At 36.1% G+C, this 22765-nt stretch overlaps 1 protein-coding gene across 1 annotated transcript in view; it reads right to left on the bottom strand.

Moving 5' to 3' along the window:
- Nucleotides 1-413: 413 nt before the first annotated feature.
- The window catches only part of POLQ (DNA polymerase theta), a 119072-nt gene continuing 96720 nt past the window's right edge, over nucleotides 414-22765 (bottom strand). Inside the window, exons 26-30 of the mRNA XM_047100357.1 lie at nucleotides 20756-20867; nucleotides 14372-14496; nucleotides 4872-5025; nucleotides 1984-2099; nucleotides 414-1293 (exon numbers count right to left, since the gene is read on the bottom strand). Of these exons, the coding sequence (XP_046956313.1) occupies nucleotides 1180-1293; nucleotides 1984-2099; nucleotides 4872-5025; nucleotides 14372-14496; nucleotides 20756-20867 (621 nt within the window). The 3' untranslated portion in view covers nucleotides 414-1179. The remainder of the gene's footprint in view (nucleotides 1294-1983; nucleotides 2100-4871; nucleotides 5026-14371; nucleotides 14497-20755; nucleotides 20868-22765) is intronic.

The following is a 22765-nucleotide window of genomic DNA, read 5'->3' as shown; positions in this document are numbered from 1 at the left end:
CTAGGAACACAGGTTTCAGATACTCTTAGATGAAACACAATTTTAAAAACTGAGAGGCACCTGGGTTGCTCAGCTGGTTAAGCATCCGACTTTGGCTCAGGTCCTGATCTCACAGTTCGTGAGTTCAAGCCCTGCGTCGGGCTCTGTGCTGACACTCAGAGCCTGGAGCCTGCTTCAGATTCTGTGTCTCCCTCTTGCTCTGTCCCTCCCCCTGCTTGCCCTCTGTCTCTCAAAAATACATAAACGTTAAAAAAATTTTTTGGAATTAAAAATAAAACTACCGATATAAAGTTTCTTATAAATTCATTTTATTTCAACAGCAAAAAAGTCAGTTATACACCTCTGACTGATTATAAACGATAATGTCTTCAGCATGGGTATTCTCACCATGCCACAAACACAGAAAGAGGCAGTAGGAAATGGATACAGGGGTGTCTTCTTTCTCTGGCAGTATTATATTAAACTGTAGTATAAACATCTGATTTTACAGAACAGGATGCCTCTTGAAGAGGTGTAGCTTATTTTATAATACCTAAGTATTGCAAACACATTCATTGAATGAACTGAGGAAGGAAAAGAAAGAAGAAACACCATTTCATGAAAATCCATTCCTAGACTGCACCCATATCGAGTCTACCTCTTTATAGAGTTCAGAATTTATTAGCCAATGCTGCGTAGAAATACAGCTCCACTAGTCTTAAGTTGATATTGGAGAAAAATCACCAGAATGCCTAAGCATGGGGGTATATAAGAAACCAAATCCCCATCTGCCAATGGTTCCTGCTGGTGTCTACATCACAAGTGTCTGCATCCTGGACAGAGCTGAAAATGCCCCAGAGACAGCGGTCATTGAGCCATCATGCTCAACCAGACAGATGAGGACCCAAAGTGCTAAGTGCATGTTTCAGTCATGTGTTCTGAACCTGATTAGAGCCACACAGAACTATAAAAGGCAACTTCATACATTCTCTTTGAGAATAAATATAATTGTTAAACTTGGTATTTTGCCTCAAAAAAGTTTTTTTTATGCTATAGAGAATAAACTCTGATATACATTTTGAAACTCTCACTAAAATTACTATCCCAAGTCCATCAAGATTTGAAAGTTGGTTTTCCTGAAATAGGTGAAAGGGTAAGTTGTACCTACACCAGGCTTCCCCAGAGGACTGAGCCATACAATTACACATCAAAGTCCTTCAGCTCTCCCCAGCTCGCACCTATTTTCACTTTCACTTTCAGTTTCACAGAAAGTTTTATGGCATTTTCCATTTCATTCTTGACAATCTGAGCTACCTACAAAGAAAAAAAAAAAAAAGAGGTTAACAAACTCTTCTCCCAATCAAAGAATGTTTCCCAACCCACCCACTGAGGCGATAAGCCAGACTAGAGCTCTTCACCTCATGGTGCTTAAAACTCAAAATCCAAAAAGAGCCAGCCATCCCAAACTGGTCTGCATTGAAGAGCAGGGCTCTATCAGTTTCTTTGGGAATGCTAAGTTTTTAAACCCTCATGGCAGAGCTCCAAACTCTCATCTAACTTCTCCCAAAGAAAAACAGCCCTGCATCAAAAGTTTCTTTTAAAAGGAGTATGAAGGGCACCTGGTGGCTCAGTCAGTTGAGCATCTGACTCTTGATTTCAGCTCAGGTCATGGTCCCAGGGTCGTGGGATGGATCCCTGAGTCGAGCTCTGCGTTAAGCATGGAGCTTGCTTAAGATTCATTCTCTCTCTCCCTCCCTCCCTCTCTCTCTCCCTCTCTCACACACATACTCTCTCTCAAATTAAATAAATAAAAATAAAAATAAATAGGAGTATGAAACCGAGCACTCTTAGCTCTTTCTCAGCCCTTTAGGACTCAACATTTATATAGCTATATATATAGTCCCATCCTGGGACTAAGGAAGGATTCCAGAAATCTCATGCATCTTAACCTGATCTACAGCGTCTTAGCATTCTATGAAATGGACACAAACACTGCAAAAATACCTGAACAACATCCTCTTCTGCCACTTCATATAAGAGCTCATCATGGAGTTGAAGGATGAAGAAGCCTCCTCTGATTGGACAGAACATCCCTTGCAGTTTTCTTTTTGGTAACAATCCTGTGCCACGAAGAAAGGGATAAAACTGATCAGTGTGTCACTGTACCATAAAAGAATCATTTTTTAGGGATTTTGAGAAACTCTGGGAATTTTTAATCAAGAGATTAAAACACATGAGATTTAGAACTACTAGGAAAATATCTACTTGCTGACTGCTGACCTATCAGGTAAACTCAAATCTCCATCAACTTCCTCCCATAAAGGAGGAATCTAACAGTCAGTAAATGGAGTTTGAAGAACTCTGCTCCAAATGCCATCTAATTTATTTCTTATAAAACAACCTACATCTTCACTTTCCATGGCACCCTCACTACCAACTCTGGTAATAGCACCAGAGTAGTATGGGCCCTGATCCATGCTCCAGGAAAGTGAACTGGTATTGTCATTAGGCAGTGTATTATAAGAAGAACATTTGCTGCCACATTTTTATGGCCAGAAGTGTCACTGTGGTAGAACTGGTGCTTTCCCAACTGGACCAAACACTGTAGACAAGTAATTCTAAACCTAGGGTTCAGATGAGGACTTCAGAGACTGTATGAATCCCTTGAAGTTATATGTAAGAGTCTATACCTGTACATTTTTCTGTGGAGATGATCTTTCAGTAGACTCTCAAAAGAACCTGTAACTCCACTATATCAGACTCAGTTACTATTTCCTAACAAGCTGAGCCTGGTGGTACAAATAATGTCCCAGTGATCACTAAGATAAGGTCCCACAATAATACCTTTAGAGTAACTGCCTTTAATCATTTGCCCATAGCTCACAGCAGTCCTTCCTTTCTGCCACCCCAATTTCCTACTGATCCTTCTAGGCAGCACAAACACTATCTTCCTCATATCTCATGCTTCTCTCAGAGAGGATTCTTCAGCTGTCACTGTCTGCAGCCCAAGTTTTCTCACAGGTGGCTCTTAGAGGGTAAGAGAACAAAGGTAGATGAGGCTGTGGCAAGATGCTTCCATATCAGGGCTGCAAGGCTGTGCATCTAACTGAAATCTGCTCTGCCCCACCGGCCCCACTTATCTCACATCACTGGTTGTCAGGATGCTTTTCTGCTTTCCAGTCACCATACCTTCCTTCTCTTGATTTCTCCTAGTTATTTGGCTTCTGACTCTGAATGCTATGATCTCCCTGTTCCTGGTGTGGTCTGCTTCCTCAGGTTCAGCTCCCTTTGATCTCACTAACCTACCACTACTTTTAACCCAGCATGGCATCAGGATGTATCCTCAGTGACATACCCACATTGCTTTCCACCCACTCTAAAGGCTGTTGTTCTTGTCTATATCCTCATTCAGATACTGCATCACTCTGCTGTGAAGAGTTACAGAAATATTTCAGTCAGGAATCATATCTTCCCTCTTTTCTTTAGAGTTTAAATGTAAAGAGGTTGATGACTTTTACTCCCAAATCCTCTAAAGCACATAGTACAGTGTTATTCCCTAAATAAGTTTGATCATATATTCTCTCTATAAAGACAGAATGTGTGTGTGGTGTGTGTGTGCAGTATGTGTGCACATTGACTCCCACACACAAAATGTTGAACGAGTAGCCTTAGATATATGGGGGAGAGAGAAGACAATAAAATTAACAATCCGCATTTGGTGGGCAAGTCTTCATATCTGTGTATTTTTTGTATGTAGAAATGAACATCTTTATTATCTGTGTAACTGACTATATTATTCTCTATAACATATTTATATGTCTCTCCTAGAAACAGCAAATTCCATCCTCAACAGCTGATCTCACATTTTCTGCCCCATCTCCAATAGAACTGATTCTTCTGCTTTATGCCCAAAACCTTAACTTCTTCCCAGGAAAATTTAAAACTTGGCTGCAGTCATGGTTTGGTAATCTCAATCACACTGAAATGGCATTTAAAGCAAAAGTATGGACATGGGACAAACAGAGAAAGGAATCTACTTGTTAGAACAAGAAATAATCTATCCAAGCAACAAGGAGAGAACTTAGTAAAATAAGAACAAGAAGAGACAACAATACTGGCAAAGAAATGTTGTGATAAGGAAGTCAGCTCAGAATATATTCCCAGACTTGAGAGAGTGCATGGAAGGTGATGAATTGGAAAATCAACATATTCTTAAGGTGTTATCTAAGGACAAGAGGATCCCTAAGACACCTTCAAAGTATCTGCAAAGCCAAAACTATTTTCATAATAACACTCAGGTTATTTTCCTTTTCCAGCCTCCTTCTCTCATAAGTACAACAAAGGGACCAGTTATCCTGGATTTACTACTAAAAGTCCCATATCCTAGGAAACCCATCCATCTCCCACAAACTGGGACACTATCACCCAAGACTATAGAGGGTTTTCTAGAGGTTACAGGGCAGGTGAGATTGCAACAAATCCAAATGTCTGAATCCAATGCAGAAATCCAAATGTCTTCTCTTAGGCCAGACATTAAAGAGACTTGCAGAAACGTAAATATCACCAATTTTCTTTTGTTCTAAAACATGTAGTTGTTTCTATGAAAATATATTACTTATGCTAACATGTAGTGAGTTTATTATTTGTTATTATTTTTAAACATTAATATATGTTTTTGAATTTCCTGTTTAAATTTCTAATATGGTAAATATTACTATATATAACCTACATAAAGTTCTTTGGGACCCTTAGTAATTCTAAGAGTGTAAAAAACATCATGAGATCAAAATGTATGAAAAATGCTGAGAATTAATATATAAAAATACTTCCCTTTGTCTTTTCTGATACCGTTAATCTTAATGTTACAGCAGGGTCCTCGTTTGTGAACAAACCTGTTCTGTCGCTTTGGAGCATACCCTCCCGATGACCATGGGATTTGAAGGTTGAGTGCAAGGTCTCTAATTGCTTCTGAATGTTAACTGTGGCTATTTTGACGATATCAGCTGCTGAACCTTGGACTGTTGTGTTGATGGCCTGACGCTCAGCCTATGAAAAACAGTAACAATAACAGGTGCTCCATTAGATACACCAACATTGTTTCATACCTGCTTTTAGTGTCCACAGATCAGTGCTCACATCTGTAACCAGACTGGAAATCTAGACCAAGATGTGACCCAAGACATCAACTATTAAACTGCATCTTAAGAATAGCAACTAGAATGATCCAGGGCTCTAGATTCTGGGCTATCATCCCCATGAGAACAGACTAAACAGAAGAAGGTCAGATGGCTTCAGTTTAGAAATCTTCAACACTCAGAATCAAAAACTGCATTACACTTAAAATGTATTTAGCAACTCAAAATTATTTTATAAACATATATCATCAATGTTCTAGCTGTTCATTCTAAAAGACCTATTCCTTGAAAAGTAACTCCTCTTAATCTTAAACAGATATAAGTAGAATACATTCTTTGTGATGTGAGTTAGAATGTTCCAAACACATTCCCCATATCAGTGGTTTGTTGGTCCTATGTAGGGTTTGGCCCCAGCAGGTCAGGAGCCCTCTGGTATGAATCAGAGCTTTTTAATGAGCTGCTGGAGCTAATCATTAGCTGCTAGTAAAAATGCAGACCCTAGATTCCTAGATATTAAGTTAGAACTTACCCAAAACTCTTGCTACCACAGCTGCTAAAAGTGATGATCCTAAGGCAGCAGGGATGGACATCTGGTTTAATATCCAAAGTAGAACCTATCCATGAATACCATGCCTACTGTCCCAAAAGGTCTCAGAAAGTGGGAAGGGTCTACACACTGGACGGATCTATGTAACTTGAGATGTATTCTCTAGTTCCCTGTTACCTGGACTACAACCAACTCCTAGTATAGTAAATACCTATTAAAGAGATAGACTTTTTTTTTAATGTTTATTCATTTTTGAGAGAGAGCATGAGTAGGGGAGGGCCAGACAGAGGGGGCAACAGAGGATCTGAAGCAGGTTCTGAGCTGACAGCAGCAAGACCAATTCAGGGCTTGACCTCATGAGCCACGAGATCATGACCTGAGCCGAAATCAGATGCTCAACCAATTGAGCTACCCAGGTGTCCCTAAACATTTTTTTAAATTATTTTTTCATCAGATGCTGACAAATCCACTATAAACCCATTCAGTTGTCATTGCTTTAAGAATGATTAAATTTCAGAGTTCTACTGACTCCTCTCCTCTGTGTAGTGGACTGTGTTATTGTTGCTATTACTTGCTGCCCCACCCAATGCCATATAATTTCAAGTGTTGTTCACTCTAAACTGTTGACCTTGATTTATTTTGCTGACTGAAATGTGACTAAAATTGACATAAGCCCCATCTAAGAAGTTTTAAGAGCTACCCAACATTGTCACACACACACACAAAAAGGCTTATCCCAGAGACTTTTCCTTCATTCTGAATTCCAGAATGAAGAAAATATGGAGTAAAGCCATAGTCAACCAAGAGCTTAAGTCTAGCATGAATTAAAAATAAAGCTTCTTATTATAAGCCATTGAAATTTTTGGGTGGTTTTTACTGTGACATAAGCAAGCATAAAAATAAAACTAAGATATATAATTCACTCTCATGATATTATACTTCCCTGATTCTCTTCTAAAATAAAAAAAAAACTTGGCAGTCTTCGGCTTTATGTCTTACAATCTCAGTCCCCTCATGACCAAGGTTTTCTCATGTACATAAAAAATATAGGTTTCTGGTAATAGGAGATTAGTCCACTAGGACAAACCCTCCCACTGATAACAACCAGAAAAGCTGCATGGAGAACACCTCTTTGAATCAGATGATTAAAAAGGAAATGAAAAATTATAGAACCTAGAGAGCTAAGAGAGAAAGAAAACCCTGGCGTTGGAGGCCACCATTTCTCTCAGGGACATCAACAGTTTCCAGAAGAGGCAGCTGAAAGAATCTTTGAGCAGAGCTTAATGGTTTTGAGGGGTCTGGGGAACAAACAAGGGTCATGAAGTAGGAGGGCTAGTAAACCATCAACTTGCCACTTCAAAACTAACATCCTAAGAAAAAGATAAATTAGAAATAGTCTGGTCTTAACATCCTTGCTTCAAATCATTTCTATTCCTGAAATTAGATCAAAGTAACCCTATATTGTTGGTCATTCTAATCTCCTGCCAAAAGCAAATATAAATCTTCTGAATAAAGGTAACATTATCATACAAGCTTCAAATTACACCCACAGTCATTCATAAACAACATTTGACACTCAATAAAAAGTCACCAGGACAAAAAGGAGTTGAGACAATATAACTATTTTTGTAGAAAACTAAGAAAAACAAAGGGCAATAGGAACAGACTACAGGGATACAAGTTCAAGACTTTAATTATACTATAAACTATTATCAAATTTATTAGACTATAAAGCAAAGTAAAATATATTCAAGAAAATAAAAGATGAAATTGAATATTTCAGCAAAAAGTCAAATACCATAAAATAAGAGCAGAATGGAAACTCTATAACTGAAAAATAAAAATAACAGAACTTACTACAGCTTTGAAGTATTATCTTGAAATCTGGGATTGTGATACTTCCAGCTTGGTTCTTCTTTTGCAAGATTGCTTTAGCTATGTGGGGTCTTTTGTGGTTCCACACAAATTTTAGGATTATTTAGATCTGTGAAAAATGTTGTTAATATTTTGACAGGGATTGCATTGATCTGTAGATTGCTTTGAGTCGTATGGACATTTTAACAATATCTGTTCTTACAATCCATGAGCATGAAATATCTTTCCATTTGTTTGTGTCATCTTCAATTTCTTTCATCAACATTTTATAATTTTCAGAGTAAAGGTCTTTTATCTCCTTGGTTTAGTTTATTTTTAGGTATTTTATTATTTTTAGTGTAGTTGTAAATGGGATTATTTCCTTAATTTCTCTTTGTGTTACTTCATTGTTAGTGTATTGAAATGCAACAGATTGCTGTAAATTAGTTTTGTATCTTGTGACTTCACTGAATTCATTTAACAGTGCCAGTACTTTTTTGGTGGAGTCTTTATAGTTTTCTATATACAGTATCATGTGATCTGCAAATAAGTTTTACTTCTTCCTTACCAATTTGGATGACTTTTATTCCTTTTTCTTGTCTGATTGCTGTGGCTAAGACTTCTAGTACTATGTTGAATAAAAGCGGTGAGAGTGGGCATCCTTGTTTTGTTCCTAATCTTAGAGGAAAAGTTCTCAGTTTTTCACCATTGAGTATGATGATAGCTGTGGGTTTTTTCCACACATGGCTTTTATTATGCTGAGGTAAGTTCCCTCTAAATCCACTTTGTTGATAGTTTTTATTATGAATTGATGTTGCATTTTGTCAAAAAGACAAGAACAAGCATTGCTGAGAATGTGGAGAAAAAGGAATCCTCATGCACTGTTGGTGGGAATGCAAAATCGTGCAGCCACTGTGGAAAAGAGTATGGAGATTCCTCAAAACAACTAAAAATTGAACTACCATATAATCCAGTAATTCCACTACTGGGTATTTACCAAATGAAAACAAAAAACACTAATTCAAAAAGATGTATGGACCCTTATGTTTATTGCAGGATTATTTACAATAGCCGACATATGGAAGCAATCCAAGTGTCCATCCATAGTTGAATGGATAAAGAAGATGTGGTAATGTATACAATAGAATATCACTTAGCCATAAAAAAGAAGAATGAAATCTTGCCATTTGCAACAACATAGATGGACTTAGAGGGTATAATACAAGGTGAAATAAGTGAATCAGAGAAAGAGAAATACTGTATGATTTTACCCATATGTGGAATTTAAGAAACAAAACAAAGAAAAATCAGAACAAAACTGGTGGTTGCCGGGGGCGGAGGGGAGGGTGTGAGGATGAAATACATAAAGGGGATTAAGAGTACACTTAGGTTGATGAGCACTGAGAAATGCATAGAATTGTTGAATCATTATATCATACACCTGAGACTAATATAATACTATATATTAATTATACTCCAACTAAAAAAAAAAATCAATCTGAGCCAGGAAAAAAAAAAACAACACAGAACTTAAAGCACTTAAATAGTACCTTCCCTGTAGTTGGGTGTGTGTGTATGGAAGGGTGGGGGGAGGGGGATGGTATTGATGTGGAGGGAGGATAAAGAAGCCTTATGGAGTTGTGGACAAGTTCTATATCACTTTGAATAGAAAAGCTTAATAGTTGGGTTCAATAGCAAATTGAAAATCAGTAAATTGAAAGATAAGTTGGAAGAAAAAATCCAGAATTTAGCATGATGAAATATAAACATGGAAAGAGCCAAACAGAGGAAATGAAACATGAGGAATTTTTAAAAAAGGTTTAGGGGCGCCTGGGTGGCGCAGTCGGTTAAGCGTCCGACTTCGGCCAGGTCACGATCTCGCGGTCCGTGAGTTTGAGCCCCGCGTCAGGCTCTGGGCTGATGGCTCAGAGCCTGGAGCCTGTTTCCGATTCTGTGTCTCCCTCTCTCTCTGCCCCTCCCCCGTTCATGCTCTGTCTCTCTCTGTCCCAAAAATAAATAAAAAAAACGTTGAAAAAAAAAATTAAAAAAAAAAAAAAAGGTTTAAAATTTTTATAATAGGAGTCCCAGAAAGAGAGGAGAGAATGTAATGAAGCAATAATTAAAGAAGAAATGACTAAAAATCTTCTAAAATCAACAAAAGATATCAAGCCACAGATTGAAAAAGTCCTAACACTCTTAATGGATCAATCAAACACACATATCCACAGAGAAACATGTAAATTAAAAACACACACGCAATTTAGGTTTATCACAGAAAATCTACTGTAAACCAGACAGAAAGAAAAATATTGTATGGAAATCAACCTAGAGAAGAAAGGCATATTACATCAAAGACAGTTAGACCAGGGCTGAGCAAATTACAGCCTGCAGGCCAAATGTGGCCTAGCTTCTATTTCTGTAAATAAAGTTTTATTGGAACACAACCACACAGTCACCCATTTATGTATTGTCTATGACTGTATTTGCACTACAAGAGCAGAAGTGAGCAGGTATGACAGAACCTCTATGCCCTGCACGCAAATATATAAGGGAGCTTACTTTATCTGACAAAGGCACTAATAAACCTAAAGGAAAGTTCTACATAGCAGTGAATGTTTAAAATTCCCCTCTGAGATCAGAAAAGAGGTAAAGATGCTCACTATCACTACTTGTATTCAACACTGTCCTGGCTTATAAGTCAAACAAAAGTAATAAAAGGAACAAAGTTTAGAAAAGTAGTTATAAAAACTACTTTGCAGATAATAATTGGGAAGATAGAGTTTCTAAAAGTATCTACAGATAAATTATTAGAATTAGTAATTACAATATTTGCAAGGCTTCTAGACAAAAGAACAACAATAAAAACAACTATTTCTATGTACCAGCAACAAAGGCTTAGAAAATGTAAAAAAAGGAAGGAAAAGAGCAAAAATAGATACAACTTGCAACAGCATCAAAAAGTTTCAAATACCTAGATAAATCTAATTCCCCAAAATTATACATTGAGAGAATTTAAAAACTACAGACCTAAATAAATGGACAGATATATCATGTTCATGGGCTGGAAAACTGAAGTGTATAAATATATCCGTCAAGCTCATCTTGATCTATGAACTCGAGGCAATCTCAAAAAAATCCCAACAGGATTTTGTGTTTATATAGAAATTTACAAGCTGCTTGTGCAAGTTATATGGAAATGCAGACAACCAAGAAAAGGCAAAGCTGCATCATTAAGATGGTGTGGCACTGTCCAAAGGATGAACAAATACAACAGACAAAAATAATGTGTCCAAAAACAGACACATCCATATATAGAAATTTCATCTGTGGCAAAGGTGGCACTGAAGAACAGTAGGGGGAAAGCTCCGTTTTTCCAATAAATAGTTAGGGACAACTGTATATCCTTGAGGTGAGGGGAGATGGAAGACCTTGACCCTCAGTCTCTCATAATACATCAAAACCAATTTCTGGTTGATTGTAGATATAAGTGTATATGGCAAAACCAAAAATTCCTAGCGAAAATTATCTTGACTTTGGGGTAGTGAAAGCTTTCTTAAACAGATCAAGGAAAGCACTATAATAATATAAAAGACTGATAAGTCCATGTAACCAAAGGGCTCATATCTGGAATATATAAAGGACTCTCATAAATCAGTTAAAAGAAAGACAACTCAAAACAAATAAACAAACAAAGACAAAAGATTTAAACAGACCCTCCACAAAAGAAGACATCCAAATAGCCATAAACAAAAAAGGAGCTAAACATCATTAGTCATCAGAAAAAGGCAAAGTGAAAGCACAATGAGGTACCATTACACAGTTACCAGAATAGCTAAAATTAAAAAGACCAATGATATCAACCAAGGCAAGAATGTAGATAAACAGAGCTGGTGGCAACGTTAATGGGGATAACTGCTCTGTAAAACTGTTAGGCAGTATATACTAAAGTATAAATGTGTTTAATCTATGACTCACCAGTTCCACTCTAAAAGTAATGAAATTAGGTACATATGTTCACCAAAAGACATATGTGAGAATGTTCATAGCAGCTTTATTAATGATAGGCAAAACCTGGAAAGAGTCCAAATGTCTGCCAATGGAGAAATGAAATGTTAGAATGGATAAACTGTTGGTATGTTTCTACTATATCAGCTAAATGAAGACATGAACTATAGCTGCACATGAAACTCATGAATCTCACAGACCTATATTTGAATGAAAAAAGTCAGATCCAAGAGTACATATGGTACAATTACATTTAAATAAAAATCAAGTTCATACAAAACTAACCTGTAGTTTTATGTGTGTGCTGGGGTGGGAGGTGGATAGTACTGATTTGGAGGGAATAAAGAAGCCTTCTAGGGTGTTGGAAAAGTTCCATATCATGACAGGACGGTGGTTATATGGGTATAAACATGTTAAACTTTACATGTTAAGATTTGTACCCTTTACTACACATGTTATTTCTCAATTAAAATTTAAAGGCTAATCCAAATTATTACGCTCTCCTCATCTAAAGTTACTAGTAAGAATGAAAAGGCAAGATACAGTGTGGAAGAGACTATTTTCCCAACATGTAATCAGTATGTCTTTCCTACATATAAGAAAAAGACAGACAACTCAACAACAACAACAACAACAACAAAAAAAAAGAATGAAAAAGAAGACTTGAAAAACCACTTTTCCAAGAAAGAATTAAGTAATGGCTAATAAATATTTGTTAAGTTACTTACCTCATTAGTATTCAAGGAAATGCAAAGTAAAACTACAAGATACTACCTTAAACACAACAGAATAGCTAAAATTATATCACCTTAATAGCAAATGTTGGCAAGAACACAGAGCAGTGAGAACTTGCACACACTTCTGAAAGGAGGACAGATTGCTGCAACCACCATCAAAAACAATTTGGCTTTATCTACTAAAGTTGAAGATAAGCAGCAATTCTAAGACTAGTTCTTTACCAAACATAAATGGAAAAATATGTGTACCAAGAACCTTGGACAAGAATTTTCAAATCAGCAGTATCCATAGTAACTCCAAACTGGAAACCTAAATTCCCATCAATGGAAAAATGGATAAACTGTGGTATAATCATAAAGATACTATCATAAAGTAAAACAGCTACCTTTATGTAAGACGACATGAATGACTCACCTATGCAGTTTTGAGTGAAAGAAGCTATAGGCAGAAGAATACATACATATGATGTACATAGAGATCAAAAATATATAAAACTATAGGGCTAGATTATGATAGTGATTATTTCTGGGAGGCAGTGGGTAGTGAGTAGGAGTCATCAAGGGACCTTCTAAGGTGCTGACAATATTCTATTTGACTTGAGTGGTAGTTACACAGGTGTAGTTCTGTGATAATTTACTAAAATTTACATTTGTTTTCTGTACTTTCTCTGTGTATATTTTTCAAAACAATAAAATTTTAAACAAAAAGTGAAGCCAAACCAAAGCAAACCAAAAATTAAATCTGGTTATATCTATTCGTAATTCTGAGCGTTGGAATTTTCTTTTTTCTCAGCAACAACATAATGAATCAGAACTTTAACTCCTAAGGATTTGGCATGTAAAGTCTTACCCTCACATCTTTAGGTACAAAAATATTAGTTTTCAAAAACTTGTATGGTTGATTTACATCAATAAATCTATCTGCCATTTTTAATCATGTAAATCCCAAGAAATATAACTCCTGTTAGATCAAGTCTAAAATTTTCAGCCTGCCATTAAAGCCTTCCACTAGCTGGCTCCATCTGACCAGTAGAAAATTATCTACTCCTAAGGGACAACTCATTTAGAGAGATGGTAAAAGCCTGATAAATATTTGATGTCTGTGTATATGGTAGGCTACAGAGTGAAGAAGTAACAAAAAGCCATTTATTCTTCTACGGTCCTTAAGAACATTAGTGCTCTGAAGGTTTCTAGCTCCAGACAGAAGTCTAGCACTGTGGGGGGGCTGGGTATTTTCATTACATACAATGTATAGTGGGCACTGACATGCAGAAGTATTGGAGAAGATAAAATATAACCAGTTGAAATAGGAAGATGTGGACTATAATAGAAATTTAAATGTTCAGATGCATAGAATACTTCTGTGGGTCCCAAAGATTTAAGAGACTTTAAATCATAATTTTAGTAAATACCATCAATAAATATTTTAAATGGTGTTAAAAATAGCCTTTTTCAATATTTTGAAATCCTAATAACTTTGGGTGAGCCAGTGTTATTAAAATAAATAAACAAGGGGAGCCTGGGTGGCTCAATCGGTTAAGTGTCTAACTTAATTTCTGCTCAGGGCATGATGGGGCTTCCCGCTAGGCATGGAACCTGCTTAAGATTCAATCTCTCCCTCTCCCTCTGCCTCTTCACTGCATGTGTGCATGTGTGCTATCACTCTCTCTCTCTCAAAAAAATAAAAAAATAAACAAGTAGAATGAGCCAAAAATGAATGAACCACAATTTAATGATGGGCTAATCTGAAAAAATCGGAAACTTTGTGTGATATGACAAATTGGTATACAATATCTGAAACAAAGAACAATTAGCAAATGTAAGAATTACATTTATAATTTATTAGCAAAACTAAAAAAATAACTGGCTTACTGAAACAGAACGTCTTTAAAGTATTTGAAGTATTATTAAGTGAACTCATATTTACATTGGTCTGTAAGGACTACATTCAGCAAATACTGGCATGTGCCATTATTTCAAAGTCCTTAGTGAAACAGAAGATCCAATTAATAGGCTACTGATTACTAAAAGGAAAATTAGCAGTGTTTAGTCTTGGTTGAAAAGTGTATGTCATTAAAATATTAAGTTAAAAATCCAGAGAAATCTCAACATACGTGAGCTTTATGATAAGGGTTGTTGTCATTGATTCCTGGTAAATATCTACGTCTTCCCAAAATGGTCTGAACAAATCCATCTCTTTTACAATTCTTCACTGTCTCTCTCATGAAATGATTAATCCCTACAAAGAAAATACAAAAATAATTATAACCAAAGTCCATTCTTAATCTCATTCACTAGCTTCAATATAATGAAATATACCAAAACCCCACCATGATTCTTAACGCTATATCACATCATCAAATCTTTGCATATAAACTTTCATTCACTTTTTGTAGACTCAGAAAGTTAGGAACAAAATGACTTTAGAATTCACATAATCAAGAAACCCAAAGCAGGAGGCATCACAATCCCAGATTTCAAGCTATACTACAAAACTGTAATCATCAAGACAGTATGGTACTGGAACAAGAACAGACACTCAGATCAATGGAACAGAATAGAGAACCCAGCAATGGACTCACAAACGTATGGCCAACTAATCTTTGACAAAGCAGGAAAGAATATCCAATGGAATAAAGACAGTCTCTTCAGCAAGTGGTGCTGGGAAAACTGGACAGCGACATGCAGAATGATCCTGGACCACTTTCTTAAACCAGACAAAAAAATAAACTCAAAACGGATGTAAGACCTAAATGTAAAACAGGAAGCCATCAAAATCCTCAAGGAGAAATCAGGCAAAAACCTCTTTGATCTTGGCCACAGGAACTTCTTACTCAACATGTCTCCAGAGGCAAGGGAAACAAAAGCAAAAATGAACTACTGGGACCCCATCAAAATAAAAAGCTTCTGCACAGCGAAGGAAACAATCAGCAAAACTAAAACACAACCAGCAGAATGGGAGAAGATATTTGCAAATGACATATCAGATAAAGGGTTAGTATCCAAAATCTACAAAGAACTTATCAAACTCAACACCCAAAAAACAAATAATCCACTGAAGAAATGGGCAAAAGACATGAATAGACACTTCTCCAAAGAAGACATCCAGATGGCCAATTGACACATGAAAAAATGCTCAATATCACTCATCATCAGGGAAATACAAATCAAAACCACAATGAGATACCACTTCACACCTCTCAGAATGGCTAACATTAACAACTCAGGCAACAACAGGTGTTAGCGAGGATGCGGAGAAAGAGGATCTCTTTTGCATTGCTGGTGGGAATGCAAGCTGGTGCAGCCACTCTGGAAAACAGTATGGAGGTTTCCCCAAAAAACTAAAAATAGAACTACCTTACAACCCAGCAATTGTACTACTAGGCATTTATCCAAGGGATACAGGTGTGCAGTTTTGCAGGGACACATGCACCCCCATGTTTATAGCAGTACTATCAATAATAGCCAAAGTATGGAAAGAGCCCAAATGTCCATTGATGGATTAATGGATAAAGAAAATGTGGTATTATATACAATGGAGTATTACTTGGCAATCAAAAAGAATGAAATCTTGCCATTTGCAACTATGTGGATGAAACTGCAGGGTATTATGCTAAGTGAAATTAGTCAGAGAAAGACAAAAATCATATGACTTCACTCATATGAGGACTTTAAGAGACAAAACAGATGAACATAAGGGAAGGGAAACAAAAAAAAAAACAGGGAGGGGGACAAAACAGAAGAGACTCTTAACTATGGAGAACAAACTGAGGGTTACTAGAGGAGTTGTTGGGGGGGGGATGGGCTAAATGGTAAGGGGCACTAAGGAATCTACTCCTGAAATCATTGTTGCACTATATGCTAATTTGGATGTAAATTAAAAAAAAATAAATAATTAAATTAAAAAAAAAAAAAGAACTAACATAATCAGGGCACCTGATTGGCTCAGTTGGTTAAGGATTTGACTCTTGATTTCAGCTCAGGTCATGAGCTCACCATTCGTGAGTTTGAGCCCCACATTGGGCTCTGCGCTGACAGCACAAGCCTGCTTGGTATTCTCCCTCTCTCCCTCTCTCTTTGCCCTTCCCCCACGCTTGCTCACCGTCTCAAAATAAATAAACATTAAAAAAAAAAAAAGAAAGAAATGACATAATCTAACTCTATCACCAACAAAAAATATGAAACCAAACTCCAGAACAGAGCAGGTACTAAAACCTAGGATCTTAAGACTATTCTATGCTACTTTTCATCAGCTTCTTCTGCTCTTTCTGGTTGTGTTAATCAATCCTCTTTTACTGTTTGGTCTTATCACTTCCAGGCTTAAAACATTCTAATAGCTCCTTGTTAGCATCTAAGCTACAATCAAAATAGGACCTAAATGAAATTAATACAAGAATAATAAAAACTTCATTAGGAATATATATGACTCACTTCTTACAATTTAAAAAAATATGTACGGTGTACTTTTCAAACACATTCATATTCCCTATACCAGGATTCATCCTCTGCTATATAGGCTCATTATTACATCTTACAGATCTCCAGATTGAATTTGTTGCTCCAGGTAGGCCAACTGTTCATTCCTATTTCTGAGCTAGAGAGGTCTTCTCTCCTCAACATCCTTTCTCCATGCTATTTAAAACATAATCAGGTATACAGACTGTGCTGATATATCTTTATTCATACATGCAATCTCTGCTTTCTCACAGCTCTGCTTATCCTAAATAATTAACATTAATGTCTCCTAACTAAAACCCCTCATCTGAAGATTTCTGCTGTGTGGCTGGTACAGGAGAGACATTTGAGGGGATTGTGGGTGAAAGGAAGGGATAAAATCCTGCCAAGTGAAGCTGTTGGTGATATTTGACCACCAGCATAAGAATTTCAGAAAGCAGTAAGGCTCTCCCCTTTTCCTCTTTAAGAATTACTATGGTATTGTTGAGTGAAGAGCAAAAAAAAGGATAAGACTGAAGACACTGCACCTGTACAAATTCTCTTAACTGACTCCTGTCAGAGGCTCTCAAACATTCAGAGATGGAAAGAACTACTTAAAAAAAAAAAAAAAAAGCAAAGGGGAAAAAAAGAGAGAGGCAAGTCAAGAAGCAGACACTTAGCTATAGAGAACAAACTGATGGTTACCAGAGGGTAGGTGAATGTAGGGATGGGTTAAATAGGTGATAGGGATTAAGGAGTGCACTTGCCATGATGAGCACAGGGTGATGTATGGAAGTGTTGAATCACTGTACTGTACACCTAAAATTAATCTAACACTATGTGTTAGCCAACTGAAATTTAAATAAAAATTTAAAAAAATCAATTTTGAGGTACAGTTTATATACAGTAGAAGGAACCCACTTAATTTTTAAAATTTGTATATTAATTTTATTTCATTTTATTTTATTTTAATTTACATCCAAGTTAGTCAGCATATAGTGCAACAATGATTTCAGGAGTAGAATCCAGCGATTCATCACCTACATATAACACCCAGTGCTCATCCCAACAAGTGTCCTCCTTAATGCCCTTGTCCATTTAGCACACCCCCGCAACCCAAAACCCCTCCAACAACCCTCAGTTTGTTCTCTGTATTTAAGAGTCTCTTATGTTTTGTCCCTCTCCCTGTTTTTATATTATTTTTGCTTCTCTTCCAGATATGCTTCTCTTCCAGATATGTTCATCTGTTTTGTATCTTAAATTCCACATATGAGTGAAGTCATATTTGTCTTTCTTTGACTAATTTTACTTAGCATAATACACTCTAGTTCCATCCACATTGTTGCAAATTCTTTTTGATCACCGAGTAATATTCCTGTGTGTGTGTGTGTGTGTGTGTGTGTGTGTGTGTGTGTATACACACACTACATCTTCATTATCCATTCATCAGTTAGTGGACAGTTGGGCTCTTTCCACACTGGCTATTGTCGCTAGCACTGCTATAAACATTGGAGTGCATGTGCCCAGAAGGAACGCACTTTAGGTGAACAGTTGGATGTATTTTAACAAATGAATGCACACTACAAGATATGAAACATTTATATCACCTTTATAGTTAGATCCCCATTATCAGCCAAAAAACTCATTGATCTGCTTTATGATACCATATCTTGGTTTTTCATATTCTTAAAAATTCATAAAAATTGAATTGTATTGTATGTTCTCATTTGAATCTGCCTTCTTTTGCTAAATAGTATTCCATTGCAGAGATATACCAAAATTTGTTTATCCATGATCCTGTTCATAGACAATTTGGTTGTTAGGAATAAAACTGCTATAACATTCACATAGCAGTCTTTCTCTTGCTGTTTTCATTTTTCTTGGGCAAATACCCAATAGTAGAATTGCTGGATCACATAATTATCTGTATGTTTAACTATGAAAGAGCCATACTGTTTTCCAAAGTGGTTGTACCATTTGACAATCCTACCAGCAATGTAAAAGGGATACAGTGTTTTTAATTTTAGCCATTGTAGTGTTTTTGTAATGGTGTCTCTTTGTGGTTTTCATTTGCTTGTCCCTGATGACTAATAACAATAATATTTGATGTTGTCATTCATATATTTTCTTTTGAGAAAAGTCTTTTCAAATCTTTTGACCTTTATTTTATTGGATTGTTTGCTTTCTCACTATTGGTTGTAAGAATTTTTACATATTCTGGATGCAAGTTCTTTGTTGGATAATAGGAACTGCAAATATTTTCTCTTCTGTGGTTTGCCTTACATTTTCTTTTATTATTTAAAAAATTTTTTTTAATGTTTATTTATTTTTGAGAGAGAGAGACAGAGTGTGAGCTGGGGAGGGGCAGAGAGAGAGACAGAGAGAGAGACAGAATCTGAAGCAGGCTCCAGGTTCTGAGCTGTCAGCACAGAGCCCAACATGGGGCTCGAACCCATGAACTACAAGATCATGACCTGAGCCAAAGTCAGACGCTTAACCAACTGAGCCACCGAGGCACCATGCCTTACATTTTCTTAATGGTATCATCTATCAATGTTTATCTTTTATGGTTAATTCAGTGTAATTATCACCTAAGAAATCTTTGCCTACCTCAATGTCACAAAGAATTTTCCCCGTTTTTTCCTTCTGAAGATTTGTAGTTTTGGATTTTACTTTTAAGTCTATGCTCCATATCAAGCTAATTTTTGAATAAAGTATGGGATAAAAGTTGAAGTTACTTTTTTTCCATACTAGTATTCAGTTGTTCTAGAACCAATTGTTGACAAGATCATCTTTCCTACATTGAATTACCATGGCAACCTAATTGAAAATCAAACCACCACATATATATATAGGTCTATTTCTGAACACTTTATTGTGACCCATTGTTTTCCATGTCTACACTTATGCCTATATTGATTATTGTAGTTTTATAATAAATTTTGAACTCAGGGGGTGTTAGTATTCAACATTATACTTTTCCTCCCAAGATTTTTCTCATTATTCCAGGCCCTTTGAATTTCCAGATAAATTTAGAATAAGCTTGTCAAATTCTACACAAAAGTCTAATGAAATTTTGATTGGAACTAAATTGAATCCATAGAACAATTTATAGAGAACTGTCATCACAACAATATTGTACCTTCTAATAAATTAACATGGTAACCCTCACATTTATCTAAGTATTCTTAAATTTCTCTCAGGATTGTTTCAGAGTTTTCAATAAAGTCTTGCACATACTGTTAGATTTATCCCAACTATTTCATGTATTTTGATGTGATTGAAATGGTTTTATTTTTACTTCATTCACTAATTATTGCTCATAAACAAAGATACAACTGAATTTTACAAATTGACCTTGTATGATGGGACCTTTCTAAATTTAGTTATTTGTTCTAGTAGTTGTTTTTGTAGAATTCATATGATTTTCTAAGTACAAGATCATGTCATATGTGAATAAATTCTTTTTGGGGATTGAGGACAAGGTTGACTATAAAGGACTATGAAATAGCTTTCTAGGGTGAAAGGGTAATGGTTCCATATCTTGGTTGTGATGCAGATTATATAACTCTGTGCATTTGTCAGAATTCATACAAATACACATCTAAAAGGAATGAATTTTACTGTATGTAAATTGTACTTCAATAAATGCCAAAAGAAAAGACAATTTAAAATGGTAATACTCAAACTGCTCTATAACAGCAATTGTTCTTTCATAGTGTCTGGTACATTTAATCAATGGTTTACTGTTTTGAATTAAAGCTATCTAAACCTACAGCACAGGACAATTCCAAGGCTTTATGAGATATTCACAATGACATAGTAGCATATACATCAACTGGATTTTGTTATTCCATTTCTGATCCTACTTTTATTAAAAAAAAAAAAAAGCCCATCTTAGTAATGATAAGGTTAATGTTATTTAATCAACAATGCCTAACAAAAACTTTTGAGTAATAGAAATGTTAACAGAAAATTTTCTAACACTAATTTTTTTCAATTAATATGGCAAGATAGTTGAAGGATAGCATCTAGAAGATAATTGGCACTCCAGGTTTATCTACCTGTATATCTGGATTTGAATGAATCAATGTAGCAGGCAGCATCATTTTCTTTAATGCCCATCTGCTCTCCCAAAGATTTAGCTCCCATTCCATAAATGATTCCATAGCAAATCTGAAAAGAAGTCATTACACTCAGTGAGTAAATTAAAGGTGATCACTACATAACATGCAAATATAAAAGGTTCATGAGGCTTGAAATTTGGTCCACTTTTTATTTCATAGTGAGTCAAAAATGATTAGATCTGTTTTTGGTAGGTTAAATTCATAGAACCTGACATCCAGTGAACATCTTTTCTCTTTTCTGCCTTTTAGGAATACTTTCGGGTAGGGAGGAAGGGGGAAATATGAATAAATGTGAATATGTGTGTGTTTTAAGAAAATAATACTAGTGATTTAAAAGGGAAGATTTATTCCTGTCATTTAACCAGTAGTCTTCAGAGCGGCTTTCTGCTCCCATAATACCATATTAACTTCTGCTTAAAGAAGTGTCCAGGAGTCAAGAAAGAGAAGCATTACAAACATTCGTCTCCTGGCCCTTGCATAGGACTAATAGAGTAGGAAGTGGTGGCTTCATGGTTGGAAAATAGGGAAGATTTCACTGGAAATAAATATGCTTTCCGCTTCACCACCACCTGAAATCCCACAGTTGCAGAATTCTTTTGGGTTAAATGAATTCCTGAGGAAATTTTGGGAGTAATGGAAGGAGATGGTCTAAATAGGTCAGTAAGGACACTGTAATTTAATAATGAATATTGCCTGGGTTCAAATCCCAATTCCAGCATTTACACAAGCTACCTAAAGTCTTGTAACTTGATTTCTTCATCCATAAAATGAAGATAGTAATACCTGTATCATGAATTGTGAAGATTATGGAGTTATTATTTATAAGTGTTTAGGAAAATTCCTGATATAAAGCAAGCTCATATAAATGTCATTAAATATAATTTAGAAGATAACTTGCAAAAAATGATTATCAGAATTCCAAAATACTTTTAATGTGATAGGATGGCTAGAAGTTTTTGTTTTTTCCATTTTTTAAATGTTTATTTATTTTTGAGAGAAAGAGAGAGCAAGCAGGCAAGAGGCAGAGAGAGAGGGAGACACAGAATCCAAAGTGGGCTACAGGCTCTGAGCTATCAGCACAGAGCCCAATGCAGGGCTTGAACTCGTGAACCATGAGATCATGACCTGAGCCGAAGTCAGACGCTTAACTGACTGAACCACCTAGGTGCCCTGTAATGTTTATTTATTTATTGAAAGAGAGAGAGAGAGAAAGACAGAGAACAGGGGAGGGGCAGAGAGAGAGAGAGAGGTAGAGCAAGAGAATCCCAAGCAGGCTTGCACTGTCAGTGCAGAGCCCTGATGCAGGGCTCAAACTCACGAACTATAAGATCATGACCTGAGCTGAAATCAAAGAGTTGGACACTTAACTGACTGAGTCACTCAGGCATCCCCCTATCTTTTTAAATACATTGAGAGAGGTTTTTTTTACCTTCTTTTTTCTTTCCCTTTTTGGTGTTTTTACATTTTATTTTATTGTGACTCCTACCTTTTTTTTTTTTTTTTTTTAAACTCAGAAAGTACACAGCACTTTCTGAGATCTCAGCCAGAGCCAAGGAGTTCAGTGTATGGTGACTTAGGAAGAAAAATTGACATAGCATAAACACCATTAAGTCATGTAAGAACTTATTAAATAGAGGCAGATATCATCAGTGCATGAGTGTTTATATGGAGACAGAATGTCTAAGTTCTGGCATTCTGAACTTATCTTGGCTCCACCACTGACAGCTGTATGACTTTAAGTAAATTACTAACTTTTGGTGCCTTTGTTTACTCCTATATAAAATGGGAATAATAATAATACCTATTTTATGGGTTTATTATTAATATTAAATACTGGAACATTACCTATTTTACTTAGGGTTTGATTCTTGCTGAATGCAGAACCCCAGAAGAGATTCTTAAATAGAAAGGGCAAAGCTGGCTTTCTAAACAGTGGAAGAGGGGCAC

This window comes from Lynx rufus, unplaced genomic scaffold, assembly GCF_022079265.1.
Source record: "Lynx rufus isolate CCGP_SWC_20201006 ecotype Redwood Valley unplaced genomic scaffold, mLynRuf1.p SCAF_5, whole genome shotgun sequence".
NCBI lineage: Eukaryota > Metazoa > Chordata > Mammalia > Carnivora > Felidae > Lynx > Lynx rufus.
This window is presented reverse-complemented; position numbering and strand designations above follow the sequence as displayed.